We start from the raw sequence: 16,432 nt of genomic DNA, 5'->3' as shown, positions 1-16,432 counted from the left end.
AAATTAACAAATTTATAAATAAATAAATTTTAAGAAGAAATATTTTTATTTATAAATTTAAAAAATTTAAAGAAGAAATAGATTGTTATTTATAAATTTAAAGAAGAAATAGATTGTTATTTATAAATTCATAAATTAATAAATTTATAAATTTTAAGAAGAAATATTTTTATTTATAAATTAAAAAAATTTAAAGAAAAAATAAATTGTTATTTTTAAATTTATAAAGAAATAGATTGTTATTTATAAATTCATAAATTAATAAATTTATAAATTTTAAGAAGAAATATTTTTATTTATAAATTTATAAATTTTAAGAAGAAATATTTTTATTTATAAATTTAAAAAATTTAAAGAAGAAATAGATTGTTATTTATAAATTTATAAATTTAGAAAATTCAAAGAAGAAATAAAGTGTTATTTATAAATTTATCAATTTAAAGAAGAAATAGATTTTTATTTATAAAATCATAAATTTAGAAAATTCAAAGAAGAAATAAAGTTTTATTTATCAATTTAAAGAAAAAATAGATTTTTATTTATAAAATCATAAATTTAGAAAATTTAAAGAAGAAATAAAGTGTTATTTATAAATTTATAAATTCAAAGAAGAAATAGATTGTTATTTATAAATTCATAAATTAATAAATTTAAAAAGTTTGAGAAGAAATATTTTTATTTATAAATTAAAAAAATTTTAAGAAGAAATAGATTTTTATCTATAAATTCATAAATTTAAAAAATTCAAAGAAGAAATAAATTGTTATTTATAAATTTATAAATTTAAAGAAGAAATAGATTTTTATTTATTGCTTAAAATTAAAGTGTAAATAATTTGTGTATTTTATGTACAATAATTTAATTAAACATTCCAAATATATTAATAAAAAATAATGTTTTGTTAATATGAATAATTTTAATGAAGAAATAAATAATGATTGATCGCGTAATCATTTATATTACTATTCTTGATTTTTTCATTGTATTGGCAAGCTGTCAGAATAGTATTTTATAATTTAGCGCTTTAAATTCTCGACGATATTTCTATTGAAATCATCATATATTCTTCTCACTAAAAAAGAAAAAATTTTATTAAAATTCTAGAAACTTATTTTTAAAATTTTAAAATAATAAATAATTTATTTTTAAATTAATGATACCAAAATGGCGAAACGCGCGCTAGATATTGATTAATCTCGCGCATGCGCAGCTGTAAAATAAAGTAATGTATGTATGATGTGTATTATTTTGATGACTTACGTCTGTAATATTTATTAATTTGCGGTGTAATTAGAGAATTTTATATTTATAATAATGGCTGGATTAATTCAATCATTTAAATCTATTCAAACGCACATGGTGAGTTTAATAAAAAAAATAATAATTTTCTAACAAGGGATATTTTTATTCACCTGTCAATAAATTTAAAAATTAATAAAAATATTCCTTTTAAGGTTAAACATTTGCCACGTAAACATTATTATTTTTTACAAACATATTTTTTATTAATTCATTAACTATTTGCAATTTTTTATGAAAATTCATTTAATATATATTTAATTATTTAAAAAATTTTGTAACAAATAAATAATGACAAAAAAAAATTGACATGTAGAAATTTTAAAAAATAAAAAATGCAATTTTTTGGAACAGATTTTCTTGTAAAATAAAATTAAGAAATTTTTCACTGACTGCTAAATTTAATATCACAATTTTTTTAAACTATCAGCAAATATCATGATATTAAAGTTAGCAGTCACTCAACCATTTTTTAATTTTTTTTAACAAATAGATTTTTTTTTCAATTTTTTTTTTCTACTTCTTTTGTGTCATAATTTATTTGTTCAAAAAATTCTTAAAATTATCAAATATTTGCTAAATTAATTTTCATGAAAATAAAGTTAGCCATCTAAAAATTTTATGATTTTTTTTATCAATAAATTATTACAAAAAATTAAAAAAAAAATTTTCCATTTGTTAAAAATTTCAAAAACTAAGTGCAATTATTTAAAAAAATTTTTTAATTATAATTTAATAAATTGAGCAAAATAAAAAAATTAAAAATGTCGGCTAACTTTATTATTATTTAATTTTCGTGTAAATATTAAGTGTATTATTTTAATTTGTTTTTTTATTTTATTTTTTAGGACTATGATGGTCAAGCAAGAGCTGAAAAATTATCAAGAATTATTGTCACTCTTTTTGGAGTAAGTATAAAAAAAATTTATAAAAATATAAGTAATTAAAATGAAAAAGTTAAAAATTTTTAGAATTTTTTTTATCAAAAAAATTATTAAAAAAAATAAAATAATTTTAAAGACTGTAAATGCAATTTTATTTTAATGTTTTTTTGTTCTAATTTAATTATTAAAAAAAAATCAAAAAATTAAAAAAGTCGGCTAATTTTAGTATTAAGTAATTAAAATATTAAATTGTAATATTTAAAAAAATTAATTAATTTTAAAAAGTTAACATTAAAAATTTTTTTTTAATTTTATTGCAAAAAATTAAAAAAAAAAAATTACACGTGAAAATTGAAAAAAAATTTTTTATTGTAATTAATTTGTTGTAAATATTTAAAAAAAATTGACAGCTGTCAGCTAACTAGTATCAATTAATTTTAATAATAATAATTATTATTATTATTATTTATTAATAATTAAACAGGCAGTTGGATTGATCTGGGGCTACGCAATCCAAGAGTTTTCCCAAGCACTCTACATTCTTGCTGCTGGATGTTTAATGGCTCTTATAATTACCGTACCGCCATGGCCGATGTACAGAAGAAAACCTCTCGATTGGCAGAAACCTCAAGCAACTGACACTCCGCCTAAAAATAAAAAGAAGAAATAATTATCACAGTTATAAATAAATAAATAAATAAATAAATAAAATATGCATTTATTATTAATAAAATAAAATAATTTTCATTAAATATAAATCATTGATAATTATTCAATATTAAATTAAAAACTTAAAACAGACATTAATTATTTATAATAAAATAATGGATTTAAATATTGCGTCGATTTACTTACAAGTACTATTGGATTCATTCCAACTACTTTCATCGTCGATTACATTCTTTAATTTCACTTGTCAAAGAACATTCGAAGTATTTTCTTTAAAAAGAGTAAAAAAAATATCATCAAACAAGAATAATAAAAAATTTCAAAGCACGCGTAACATTTAACTTTCACAATTAAATTATCTTTTTAGTATTTTACTTTTTTTGGTTTTATATGCACATACATAACATGAAAAAAAATAAAGATTTTTGCCTTCAAAAGTTGGAAAAAAATAGAGTAGTATTACTGTTTATTTTAATAGTTTAATTTTAGGAGTAAAAATTATTGTTAGAATTTTTTTAGAACAATTTTGTAATTTTTTTCTTATAATTAATAAAAAATAAAATTAAAAGAGAAAATTTTTTAATGTCAATTTTTTAATAGAAAAATTTTCAAATTTGTTTTTTTTTAATCTGCTTGTTTTTATGGTGGATTTATAATAAAAAATATCGTGAAAAAAAAATCAAGATTTCAATATTTTTGCCTTCAAAAATTGAAAAAAAATTAGCGTAGTATTACTGTTTATTTTAATAGTTTAATTTTAATTTTAGGAGTAATAATTATTAGAATTTTTTTAGAATAATTTTGTAGTTTTTTTTTTTATAATTAATCAAAAATATAATAATTTAGAGAGAAAAAAGAATTTTTAAATGTCAATTTTTGAATAAAAAAATTTTCAAATTTGTTTTTTTGAATCTGCTTGTTTTTACGGAGGATTTATAATAAAAAATGTCGTGAAAGGAAACAAAAAATTTATTTTTTATATAAATTTATATTTGATAAAATTTATGTTTAATTTTTTTTTTATGTTTTTGATATATATTTTTTTGAAAAGTAAATAAAAAAACGAACAATTAAAAAAAAAATTGAATATCACAATTTTCTAAAAAATTTATAAATTTTTTTTCAAATTTTTAAAATTTGTTAAAATTGTAAAAATCATTTTTTTTTTAAATTTATATTTAAAAAAAATATTTTTTTTATATTTTTAAAAATATAAAAAAAATTTTTTTTATATTTAAAAAAAATATAAAATCAAATAGAAATTTCATTTAAAAAAATGAAAATAAAAATTATAAGTAATTACCATTATTTTAAATAAAATAAATTTTCAGAAAAGAAGAAAAGAAGGACTGATAGAATGAATTGTGCAATTGTTAATTAATGCAGGATGATTCCTGTAAGTCGTGCAATCGACGCGGTTCGGTAACCCGTTAGAGGTATATAATGCAACATAAGTGTATATAACTATAAAAAAAATACAAATAACAAAAAATAAACACATGAAAGGATTATGAAACACTTTCTCTGTGTATGATATTTGCACTACTTCCTACACGGTATAAATGTGCCCGAAAAAAATTTGATATCAGAAAATAAACATTTAAAAATATAAAAACCGGTAGTATTATATTTATTTCAAACTGGATTTATTGCATTAATTTATGCGGTAAGTTATTGCGAGAAAATTTGTCAAAAATGTAAAAGTTACATTTTGTAACTTTTAGAAAAAAAAAAAAAAAATTAATTCTACAAGATTAGCTTCAATATAAAATAACTAAAGCTGATTAATTTTAATGTCCTATTATTTATCAACAATGTATGCTCACGTATAGTCTACATATAGTCTTCGCCACGTGGTAGTGAATTAATAACAAATGCCTCGAAAAAGAAAGGCGTGTGTATACATGTCTTCGTTATTAATACGTAACGCATGGACTATTTCCTTACTTTTACGTAATTATCAAATCAAATAGGGGGCCGATAGGTGACGGATCTCCTACCCTACTCGTATAAGTACATACGGCTTACTGCAGACTACCCCCCCATATGAAAGCCTTTTGGTACCAACAACAGCTTTATAAACCCAATGCTTACCGTTTGCCAACCAGAGCTCAATCTGCAATCGTGCATTATCAATTTTAAGTATAAACATGCACTTAAATACTTTTGCTGTGAGTTTTTAATCTTTTTTATTTTTTTTGCTTAAGTTATATTCTTCTTTCGTCAAAATGTGTAGTGGATAAAAATAAGTGAATTGTGCTGTTGTAAAATTAAATTAGAAATTTATTTTTATTGAAGAAGAAATATTAAGTTTTATTTTGTTTGAAAAAAAAATTTTTTTTTAAAGAAGAAATATTAATTTTTATTTTGTTTAAAAAAAATTTTTTTTTATTTAAGAAGAAATATTAGTTTTTATTTTGTTTAAAAAAAATTTTTTTTTATTAAAGAAGAAATATTAGTTTTTATTTTGTTTAAAATTTTTTTTAATTTATGAAGAATATAAATTAATTTATATTTGTTTCAGGTGATCTTGTTGGGTGTCGTAGCTGTTAGTTTTGCAGCTCCAGGCTACGATCATCAGTAAGGATTTTAAAATTATTGAAATAGGCTTTTATTATCTGAGAAATGTTTTCTTCTTTGTTAATATTTATTTCTAATACTTTATTGTGGCTGACCAAAAATAGAGTGACATTTATTAGATTGGTTGAAATTTTTGTTTAAAAAAAAAGTTTACACTAAATTGATTTTAACAAAGAAAAAATTTGAACAGTAAGATTGAAAAAAGTCAGATTAATTGAAGAAATAAAATGGAGCAATATTGAAAAAAAACTTGTCAAAAAATTTTGGATTTTAAAATAAGACAGACGAATTTTATTAATTTATCCATAACAATAATAATTTATATTAAAAAAAGATTTTTCTATTAACAAAAGCTCTTTATATTAAATTTCTTTTTTTTGATTTTTAATTTAATAATTAATAAAGAAGAAATAATTTATAAGAAGAAAAAATTTTCTTTTAACAAAATTTCTTTATATCTTTATATTAAATTTTTTGTTTGATTTTTAATTTTAATCTAATAATTAATAAAGAAGAAATAATTCATAAGAAGAAAAAATATTATATTAACAAAAGCTATTTAAATCTTTATATCAAATTTCTTCTTTTTTATTTTAAATTTATATTTTTTCTTTGATAATTACTAAAGAAGAAATAATTAATAAGAAAAAAACATTTTCTATTAACAGAAATTCTTTATATTAAATTTCTTCTTTTTGATTTTTAATCTAAGTTTTTTATTTAATAATTACCAAAGAAGAAAACAATTTCTATTAACAAAAACTCTTTATATTAAATTTCTCCTTTTTTAGTTTTAATTAATATTATTTTTTTTTTAATAATTACTAAAAAGGAAATAATTTATAAAAAATAAAACATTTTTTATAAACAAAAGCTCTTGACATCTTTTTGTCAAATTTCTTCTTTTTAATTTTTAATTAATATTTTTTATTTAATAATTACCAAAGAAGAAAACATTTTTTATTAATCAAAATTCTTTATATTAAATTTCTTCTTTTTGATTTATAATTAATATTTTTTATTTAACAATTATTAAAGAAGAAATAATTAAAAAAAAGAAAACATTTTCTATAAACAAAAGCTATTTATATTTTTATATCAATTTCTTCTTTTTGACTTTTAATTAATATTTTTTATTCAATAATTACCAAAGAAGAAATAAATTATAAGAAAAAAACAATTTCTATATTAACAAAAATTCTTTATATTAAATTTCTTCTTTCTAATTTTTAATTGATATTTTTTTTTTTAATAATTACTAAAGAAGAAATTAAAAAATTTTTTTTAATTAAGAAAAAAATTTTTTTAATTACTAAAGAAATAATTTATAAGAAGAAAAAATTTTTTATTAAAAAATACTCTGTATAAAATTTCTTCTTTATCATTTTTAATTGATATTTTTTATTTAATAATTACTAAAGAAGAAATAATTAAAAATGAAGAAAAAATGTTCTATCAACAAAAGTTCTCTAAATCTTTGCATCAAATTTCTTCTTTATGATTTTTAATCTACATTTTTTATTTAATAATTACCAAAGAAGAAATAATTTATAAGAAGAAAACATTTTCTATTATTAACAAAAATTCTTTATATTAAATTTCTTCTTTCTAATTTTTAATTGATATTTTTTTTTTTAATAATTACTAAAGAAATTAAAAAAATTTTTTTTAATTAAGAAAAAAATTTTTTTAATTACTAAAGAAGAAATAATTTATAAAAAGAAAAGATTTTTTATTAAAAAAAACTCTTTGTATAAAATTTCTTCTTTATCATTTTTAATTGATATTTTTTATTTAATAATTACTAAAGAAGAAATAATTAAAAATGAAGAAAAAATGTTCTATCAACAAAAGTTCTCTAAATCTTTGCATCAAATTTCTTCTTTATAATTTTTAATCTACATTTTTTATTTAATAATTACCAAAGAAGAAATAATTTATAAGAAGAAAACATTTTCTATTATTAACAAAAATTCTTTATATTAAATTTCTTCTTTTTAATTTTTAATTGATATTTTTTTTTTTAATAATTACTAAAGAAGAAATTAAAAATTTTTTTTTAATTAAGAAAAAAATCTTTTTAATTACTAAAGAAGAAATAATTTATAAAAAGAAAAGATTTTTTATTAAAAAAAACTCTGTATAAAATTTCTTCTTTATGATTTTTAATCTACATCTTTTATTTAATAATTACCAAAGAAGAAATAATTTATAAGAAGAAAACATTTTCTATTATTAACAAAAATTCTTTATATTAAATTTCTTCTTTTTAATTTTTAATTGATATTTTTTTTTTAATAATTACTAAAGAAGAAATTAATAAAATTTTTTTTAATTACTAAAGAAGAAATAATTTATAAAAAGAAAAAATTTTCTATTAACAATATTAACATATTTTTTAACCATATAAATATATAATAATATTTTTTAACTAAATAATAATTAATAAACTATTTTATCATTCCACAGCAAGCATGTAGTGATCCATGTGCCCTACAAAGTACACACAGTCCACCACCACCACGTGAAAAAGGTGCCTTACCCCGTCCACCACGTAGAAAAGGTCCACGTCCCAGTTCACCACGTTGAAAAAGTACATGTTCCAGTACCCTACCCAGTGGTGAAGAAAGAGTACGTGCCAGTCATTGAGAAAGTTCACGTTCCTGTCCACATCCCAGAGCATCATGAGCATCACGAGCACCACATTCCCGAGCACCACGAAGAATCTAAATGGTCCTTCGACGACGACAAGAAAGGATGGTGGGATTAAATAAGTACGTCTTTACATAAATTTAATTAACTTTATTTTTTTTTAACAATTTATTCATTTCTTCTTTCAGGTAATTTTCAATAGATCATTATTCTTCAGCAAATAGTTCATGAGTATTCTTAACAAATCAGTGAAAGGGAACTTTGGATATCCAAGGAAGAAATAACAAATTTTAGTTACAATATAGAGTAATTAATATTTTTATACCAAATGTACATAATTTTATTCTCATGAATATGTATTACTATTCGTTACCTGAATGTTGTAATTTTTATTAAAATTTTAAAGATAATAAATGATGTTAAGAAAAAAAAATTGAGATTTCACTTACATACTAATCAACAGTTAAATAACAATATTAAACTTTCATTGGCTTAATTAATTAATTAATTTAATTAATACTATAATTTTTTTATTTATCACTACCATGCGTCATCGAAGTATTTTTTTCCTTCTTCATGTTCTTCGTGTACTTCATGAATTTGAGGTTCTTCATGGTGTTCTTTCTTCACAGGTACGTAAATTTTTTTAAGCAATGTGTGATGGTGTGTGTGGATGTGTTTGGGTACGTGAATTTTAATATGAACACTGTAATAAAATAATAATTAATCATTTTTATTGTTACACTAAAAATAGTAGGATTTTTTATTAATTTTTATTAAAAATTAATTAAAAAAAAATCTTTTTCTAAAAATTTGCACTAATTTTTTTTAATTTTTAAATTTGGAGTTTTATTAAAATTATTAAAATTTTTAATTAATTTATATTAAAATTTTTTCATATTTTTTTATTAAACATTTTTAATTAATTAATTAACAATTAAATTTTTTCATAATTTTTTATTAAAATTTCTTTGTAATAATTTTTAATTAATTAATTAATAATTAAATTTTTTCATAATTTTTTATTAAAATTTCTTTATAATAATTTTTAATTAATTAATTAATAATTTAATTTATTCATAATTTTTTATTAAAATTTTTTGATAATAATTTTTAATTAATTAATTAATAATAAATTTTTTTTATTTGAATTTTTTGATAGTAATTTATAATTAACTAATTAACAATAAAAATTTTTTTCATAATTTTTTATAAAAATTTTTTTATAGTAATTTATTTATAAAAATAAAAAAAATACAAATCTGTCAATTAATTTCAATATCATTTTTTTAAAATTAATTATTATTAAAAATAGAGTAAAATTAATTGAAGAAAAACTTACTGATGATCATCATCCGGAATTGGTAATGAAGATACAGTAGCAATAATTATGAAGAAGAAAAAAAGCTGCAATAAAATCAACAATTAAAAAAAAAAACTCATTTTTTTAATTAATATTTATATTTGTTTTAGATACATACGTGAAGCAAAAAGATTTTCATATTTTCTGGTCAAACTTATCGCACGGACACTCAATGAAGACTATAACTAATCTCACTTAGGCTGGCTTATAAATGTAAGGATAATGCCGGTAGTAAAATGTATAGACAACACGAAATTTCCGGGTTTAAATAATATAATAATATTACAATCCCTCCTCTAAATCACCATCTTCCTGATCTTAAGGAAAAATCATACTCTCACTTATTTATTGTACAAACAGTGCAGTAGCAATTTTAGATTTTATTCAATATTAGATTATTGTAAACATAAATCTATAGTTTGTTTGTATTAACGCTCGTTAATGCCGTGCATACACAAGCGTGTATTTTTATTGCAAGGGAAAGTTTAAGATTCTTTTTGTTTATCTATTTAAATAAGCTAATAAATAAATAAGTATAAGTAACACTATCAATTAAAAAAATTGTAGCAAGTCATTGACACCTTGTTTATTTTCAGTTTCATATTCTGTCGTCAATTATTGCTATTTTTTTTCTTCTTTTAAATTCTTAAATAAATTGCATTTATCATTGATATTATTACTATTATTATAATTGTAATTAATACATTTCATTTATTCTGATTAATTAATTAATCATTACCGGAAGCGGTGGATCAGAGACCAAAGCTGCTTTCACGAATAATACTGAGTATAATTTTATATATACATATATATACTTACATACATATATGCTTTCATCATCAGAGAAGACTATATATTTTATTTATGCACTGTAATGCTTCAGTGAAATTAAAAATTACTAAAACACCTTATTATGATATTATTATTGTTATTATTATTATTATTATTACTATTATTTTTATCCAAAAATATCAATTTAGGAATATCAACAGCAATAATAATAATAATAATAATAATAATAATAATAATAATAATATTTTAGAAATATTATTAAGATCGGTGGTTTTAATTATTAAAGAGAATTTATTAAAAAAATGATTATTAAAAAAAATAATAAATCTTCTTTAATAAATAATAATAATAATAATAATAATAATAATAATAATAATAATAATAATAATAATAATAATATTTTAGAAATATTATTAAGATCGGTGGTTTTAATTATTAAAGAGAATTTATTAAAAAAATGATTATTAAAAAAAATAATAAATCTTCTTTAATAAATAATAATAATAATAATAATAATAATAATAATAATAATAATAATAATAATAATAATAATAATAATAATAAATTGTTTGCCCAGTTGGTATTTCACCCTCAGCACTTGTAACAGAAAGAAAAATTGAACCAATCTTAAGAAGAAATATTAATATAAAAACAAAATAATAATTTTTGTGTTTTTTAAATTTATTATTATTATTATTATTATTTAAAAAATATTTAAATAATAATAATAATAATAATAATAATAATAATAATAATAAATTGTTTGCCCAGTTGGTATTTCACCCTCAGCAGTTGTAACAGAAAGAAAAATTGAACCAATCTTAAGAAGAAATATTAATATAAAAACAAAATAATAATTTTTGTGTTTTTAAATTAATTATTATTATTATTATTTATAAAATATTTAAATAATAATAATATTTATTTAGCCCTTGGATATATATATATATATATATATATATATATATATATATATATATATATATATATATATATATATATATATACTTTTTAATTTGTCTCATATTCAATATTCATAACATTTTTTTAAATCAATTAATAATTTACAAATAATAATAAATAACTCATACATAAATAATAAATAATTAACAATTTACAAAGGATATACAATTAATACAATCATGTTAATTCTATCTTATAATTCTGTACATCACTTTTTGTCATTATAGATCATAAAATATCGATATTGTTTTTAATTTAATGAACTAAGTGTCTTTTAAAGCTAGGAATAGTTATTTGATCTTTAACATCATTTGGTAAGCTATTATATATATTATAAACTGTATATGTTACTGTTTTTTCAGTACTTTTAGTTCTTGTGCTCATTACCTGTATCATTGAACTATTTCTAGTGTTATATTGACTTTCATTACATTTTATTTTCATACGGTCACATAAATAATTGGGTGCAAAGCCATTTACCATTTTATATATAAATATACATGTATTGCAGTCGACGCTCTCTGTATTGGACCTCTCTGTATTTGACCGCTCTCTGTATTTGACCACATTCTTCCTCTGTATTTGACGATTTTACACAGCTTCTTATGGACAAGGACGAATCAAATACAGAGAATGGTCCTGTACGGGTGAGTCAAATACAGAGAGCGTTGACTGTGTATATTATTCGTTGTCTCACAGACAACCACCCCAATGCTTTTAACATGTCTTTAATCGCAGTATACTTATTTTCTCCTAAAATTACTCTGGCAGCTCTAATCTGAAGTTTTTGTAATATATTTAATTTATTTTGATTATAGTTTATCATAACTGTGCTACAGTAGTCTAAGTGAGGTGATACAATGCTTTTTTATATTATTAATTTCGTATAACTACTGACAATATCATTAAGTCTGGATAGGATACCTATTTTTTTTGCAACATAATCTGCATTTTTATCTAAGTTCAAATTAATATCGATTATTACACCAAGATATTTTGTTTCGCGGACTTCTTTTACTCTTGTATCATTCATTATTGCATTATTATTATTATTATTTTTTTTTTTCCTTTTTTAACATATCTTTAACATAGTAAAAGCTTTCCATTTCTTAAAGTAATTTCTCATGTAAGAAATAATCTTATATTGTTCTTTTTAACTGACAATTGACTAGACAATTCTCTTTCTAGTTTCCTGATAGTTAAATCATTTAAATGATACATATCTTTTTCATTGTCTAAGAGTAACTTTATACATACACATTAATTAATTACACTATTAATTATAATATGAGAAATTTTTAATAACAAAATACAATATTGTGAAGAAATAAAATAGAATTATTAAAAAATTAAAAAACAATATTTATTACTAAAACAATTATGTACAAAAAAAAAATTGTAAAAATAATATTTTACTTATTACAATAATATTTACTTATGGTAACAAATTTAATAAGAACAGTCTGTGATGGATATTAATATAAAAACAGAAATTACGGTGAAATTAAAGTAGTTAAACACGATGATCAATTTAGATATTAACAAATAAACAATAATGATATGTGAAAAGTTGAGCGTCGGTAATTTGTAAAGTAGGTTTTTATAGGTGTATATCAATCAAAAATAATGATAAGTGTTGGTGTAAATATGCTGTTGAGTAACAGGTTTTGATAGATCGGCGGTGTGGAGAAAATAAGAAAGGGAGGAGTGTACTCATACAGGACTTGTTCAACTGCATGTTCATCGTTATAACTCGTAAGTTCAAGTGGTTTGTTGTTGTGTTGGTAATAAAAAATGAGACTCTCTCTCTTGTAGCCTCGAGGATTTAACAATATCAACTTATATATACACAACTTTTACTTTTTGTGATATCCTGAAAAGCTACCACCGCTACCACCTGAAGAGTAAGAATCAGAGCCACTGAATCCAGAAGAGAAAGAAGAACTGCCGTGACCTCCAGAAGAATATCCTCCAGAACTACCGTGACCTTCAGAAGAATATCCTCCAGAACTACCATGACCTCCAGAATAACTTGAAGATCCACCACCGAAACTTGATGAAAATCCACCGTGACCACCTCCACCTCCTCCTCCTCCTCCTCCTCCAGAATAACCTCCAGAACTTCCGTGACCTCCAAATCCAGATGAACTGCCTCCATGCCCACTATTAAATATTGAAAATAATAATATTTATATTAACAGGAAATTGGACAAAATTGAAAAAACGCAGATTATTGATTCCGCGACGTTTTAGCCATTTTATAAGTTATCTACTTGCTGTTCTTATTTATTTAATTAATAAAATAAACGAATTTTGTTAATTATTATTGAGTGAGCTGAAGAATGGATTATAATAAGTTTTATATTATTACGCGAATGAAGAGACGCTTGAAGAAAGCCAAATAAAATGGCTGAAACGTCGCGGAATCAATAATCTGCGTTTTTTCAATTTTGTCCAATTTCCTGTTAATATTAATATTATTTTATTGAACAATTATTAAGCAATTTAACAATTAAACAATTTTTTGTCTCTAATTTTTCATAATATTGTTAGCCTGTATTTTTCCTCCAGGCATAAACAATTTATTTTCAATTCATATTCTATATGAATACATTCTATAAAGTATTAAAACCAGTCTTTAGAAAAATAAATATTAAAATTAATATTATTGTCATTTACTATGGATGTGAATTTTAATGATTTAAAAAAATTTTAACAATTTTTTTTTTAAGATATTGGTTAATTTAAATTATAAAATATCTAACCTGCTTCCAAATCCTGAAGAAGGTACTCCATAACTAGTAGAAGGAGGTCCATAACTTTGTGATGGAGGTGCTCCATAACTTGAAGATGGTGGTGCTCCATAACTTGAAGATGGCGATCCTCCGTGACCTGATGAGAAGCCTCCACCTCCTGATGATGACCATCCTCCTCCTCCTCCTCCTCCTCCGCCACCTGATGATGGCGCTCCATAACTAGACGATGGTGCTCCATAACTTGATGATGGTGGTGCTCCATAGCTTGAAGAAGGAGCTCCTCCTCCATGGCCTGATGAGGGTGCTCCATAACTAGACGATGGTGCTCCTCCACCTCCCGATGCTGACCATCCTCCACCTCCTCCACCTCCACCACCTGATGATGACCATCCTCCTCCTCCGCCTCCTCCACCACCTGATGATGACCATCCTCCTCCTCCACCACCACCACCACCTGATGATGGTACTCCATAACTAGACGATGGTGATCCATGGCCTGATGATGGTGCTCCATAACTTGAAGAAGGTGGTCCTCCATGGCCTGATGATGGTGCTCCATAACTTGAAGAAGGTGGTCCTCCATGGCCTGATGATGGTGCTCCATAACTTGAAGAAGGTGGTCCTCCATGGCCTGATGATGGTGGTCCATAACTAGACGATGGTGGTCCGTAACTATCTCCTCCATGACCAGAGTCTCCAAATCCTCCAGATCCACCTCCGCCTCCTCCGTGACCTCCAAAATCACCTCCAGAACCATGTGAATCAGATCCACCAAATCCACCACCTCCATGCCCACCAAAATCGCCTCCAGAATCTCCGTATCCTCCAAAAGAGTCACCTCCAGATCCTCCAAAATCACCACCGTGTCCGCCACCGTGACCACCACCACCAAATCCACCTCCTCCATGACCACCTCCAAATCCACCTCCTCCTCCTCCATGACCACCACCACCACCAAATCCACCTCCTCCGTATCCACCACCTCCGCCTCCACCTGCACCACTCCAGCCGCCTCCTGGGCCACTCATTTCAATATGATCACCTCCACCTCCTCCTGGTGGTCCATGACTATCATGGCTTTCTTTTTCTTTCAAGTGTATCCTTATATGTACGCTGAAATAATTTTAATAATAATTAAGAAATGACCTTGTATCTTGTGAACTATTGACATTTTTAAAGATATAAGCTCATCCCGACATTACACTCATCAAGACCTTTCATTTGCATTTGAATATCCACATCAATTTTTCATATATTTATATATATTGTATATATGAAAATATGAAAAATATATCAAAAATGCATGAGGGTACTCAAATGAAATCTCTTGATGAGTATAATATCGGAATGAGCTTATATCTTTAAAAATATCAATAATTAAAAAATGACCTTGTATCTTGTAAAATATTGACATTTTTAAAGATATAAACTCATACCGATGTTACACTCATCAAGACCTTTCATTTGAGTACCCACATCAATTTTTTCATATATTTATATATTTTATATATATTATACATATGTATATATGAAAAATATATCAAAAATGCATGTGGGTACTCAAATGAAAGCTCTTGATGAGTGTAACATCGGGATGAGCTTATATCTTTAAAAACGTCAATATTTAACAAAGTACAGTGAAATTTAACAAAAGTAATTATTTATTAAAGCAAAATTTTATTTATTTATAAAAATTAAAATATATATTTATAGTGACTGCAAGGTTGAAATTTGAAAAAATTGTTTAAAAAAAAAAATAAAATTACTTACTGTTCATTTCCAAACGTTGCAGTGACAGTTTTAAAACTAATTGACACTATTAGAAGAATCTATGGGAAGAAATAAAAAGTAATTTAATAAAGACATCGCTTTTTTGATAATATTATTTATTATCAAACTTCATAACTTAATTTCTTTTAATTTTTACTTTATAAAAAAATTAAAAGCTACGAAGCTTGATGATATTTGAAGCAAAAAAAATCTTACAATAAATCTTGATGTCATTTTACAATGAACCGTACAAAGATGCACTTGATGACACCGAAGATGTATCCTTACTGTTATATATATTTGAGATGAGCGGGCTTATATATATACTGAGGTGAGAAAATATCAAAGGGAAGGAAGGAAGTGAGTACCAGTAGGATCGAGTGGGGAAGAAATGTGACGGCAGTAGTACAGGCACATGTTGTTCCGTCTTTCTGTCTCAATGTCTTTGTCAGACTTACTCACTTTGTATGTGTGTGATTATCATATACATATGCTTATTTAGAGAGAGAACTAACAATAATGAAGAAAAAAGATGTAAGATATAAAATACGAGGATTCGTAGATCCCACAACGACCATGACCCAGAGAAATTGCGCTTCAGGCATATTAATATTCCATAATGTTCAACTATTCTTCATGCATGTATTTGTATATTTTATTTTATTTAAAAACAATCGTTAATTTATTAACTCTTTAGTTTTATT

General features: G+C 22.6%; 3 protein-coding genes and 1 long non-coding RNA gene across 8 annotated transcripts; 2 read left to right on the top strand and 2 right to left on the bottom strand.

Moving 5' to 3' along the window:
• Nucleotides 1-1,197: 1,197 nt before the first annotated feature.
• On the top strand, nucleotides 1,198-2,893 carry LOC123267588 (signal peptidase complex subunit 1). Its single transcript, XM_044732306.1, has 3 exons — nucleotides 1,198-1,359; nucleotides 2,148-2,207; nucleotides 2,668-2,893. The coding sequence occupies exons 1-3, from the start codon at nucleotides 1,315-1,317 to the stop codon at nucleotides 2,851-2,853; spliced, it is 291 nt and encodes a 96-aa protein (XP_044588241.1). The 5' UTR covers nucleotides 1,198-1,314; the 3' UTR covers nucleotides 2,854-2,893.
• A 2,029-nt stretch (nucleotides 2,894-4,922) lies between these two features.
• Nucleotides 4,923-8,420, top strand: LOC123267583 (histidine-rich glycoprotein-like). The gene is made up of 4 exons (XM_044732299.1): nucleotides 4,923-5,023; nucleotides 5,377-5,432; nucleotides 7,902-8,206; nucleotides 8,273-8,420. Exons 1-3 carry the CDS (start codon nucleotides 5,003-5,005, stop codon nucleotides 8,200-8,202), a joined length of 378 nt encoding a protein of 125 aa, XP_044588234.1. The 5' UTR covers nucleotides 4,923-5,002; the 3' UTR covers nucleotides 8,203-8,206; nucleotides 8,273-8,420.
• Nucleotides 8,421-8,595: 175 nt separating this feature from the next.
• On the bottom strand, nucleotides 8,596-10,073 carry LOC123267591. Its single transcript, XR_006510072.1, has 3 exons — nucleotides 9,566-10,073; nucleotides 9,423-9,491; nucleotides 8,596-8,790 (listed from the first exon to the last, which is right to left on the bottom strand). It is a non-coding gene; the product is annotated as an uncharacterized LOC123267591 (long non-coding RNA).
• A 2,938-nt stretch (nucleotides 10,074-13,011) lies between these two features.
• Nucleotides 13,012-16,041, bottom strand: LOC123267575 (glycine-rich protein DOT1-like). 5 transcript variants are annotated; one of them, XM_044732284.1, is made up of 6 exons: nucleotides 15,945-16,041; nucleotides 15,729-15,787; nucleotides 14,545-15,071; nucleotides 14,181-14,250; nucleotides 13,968-14,147; nucleotides 13,012-13,365 (listed from the first exon to the last, which is right to left on the bottom strand). In XM_044732284.1, exons 1-6 carry the CDS (start codon nucleotides 15,960-15,962, stop codon nucleotides 13,059-13,061), a joined length of 1,161 nt encoding a protein of 386 aa, XP_044588219.1. In that variant the 5' UTR covers nucleotides 15,963-16,041; the 3' UTR covers nucleotides 13,012-13,058. The 5 variants fall into 5 exon arrangements, with proteins under 5 accessions (XP_044588219.1, XP_044588217.1, XP_044588220.1 ...); XM_044732282.1 differs by adding an exon at nucleotides 14,500-14,535 and having other exon boundaries at nucleotides 13,968-14,250; nucleotides 14,605-15,071; XM_044732285.1 differs by lacking the exon at nucleotides 14,181-14,250 and adding an exon at nucleotides 14,407-14,490 and having other exon boundaries at nucleotides 13,968-14,139; nucleotides 14,605-15,071.
• Nucleotides 16,042-16,432: the final 391 nt, after the last annotated feature.

This window comes from Cotesia glomerata, linkage group LG6 (genome assembly GCF_020080835.1).
Source record: "Cotesia glomerata isolate CgM1 linkage group LG6, MPM_Cglom_v2.3, whole genome shotgun sequence".
NCBI lineage: Eukaryota > Metazoa > Arthropoda > Insecta > Hymenoptera > Braconidae > Cotesia > Cotesia glomerata.
This window is presented reverse-complemented; position numbering and strand designations above follow the sequence as displayed.

What these genes read in the sequence shown, in the direction of transcription:
- LOC123267583 (XM_044732299.1), top strand. Translation starts at nt 5,003, where the DNA reads ATGCACTTAAATACTTTTGCT. An exon ending in TGCACTTAAATACTTTTGCT is followed by an intron (nt 5,024 to 5,376) that starts GTGAGTTTTTAA and finishes TATTTGTTTCAG; the next exon opens with GTGATCTTGTTGGGTGTCGT. An exon ending in GCTCCAGGCTACGATCATCA is followed by an intron (nt 5,433 to 7,901) that starts GTAAGGATTTTA and finishes ATCATTCCACAG; the next exon opens with CAAGCATGTAGTGATCCATG.
- LOC123267588 (XM_044732306.1), top strand. Translation starts at nt 1,315, where the DNA reads ATGGCTGGATTAATTCAATCATTTAAATCTATTCAAACGCACATG. An exon ending in AATCTATTCAAACGCACATG is followed by an intron (nt 1,360 to 2,147) that starts GTGAGTTTAATA and finishes TTTATTTTTTAG; the next exon opens with GACTATGATGGTCAAGCAAG. An exon ending in TTATTGTCACTCTTTTTGGA is followed by an intron (nt 2,208 to 2,667) that starts GTAAGTATAAAA and finishes ATAATTAAACAG; the next exon opens with GCAGTTGGATTGATCTGGGG.
- LOC123267575 (XM_044732280.1), bottom strand. An exon ending in CACCATCGTCTAGTTATGGA is followed by an intron (nt 14,284 to 14,425) that starts GTACCATCATCA and finishes GAGGTGGAGGAG; the next exon opens with CACCATCGTCTAGTTATGGA. An exon ending in TCTTCAGGATTTGGAAGCAG is followed by an intron (nt 13,366 to 13,967) that starts GTTAGATATTTT and finishes AATATTTAATAG; the next exon opens with TGGGCATGGAGGCAGTTCAT.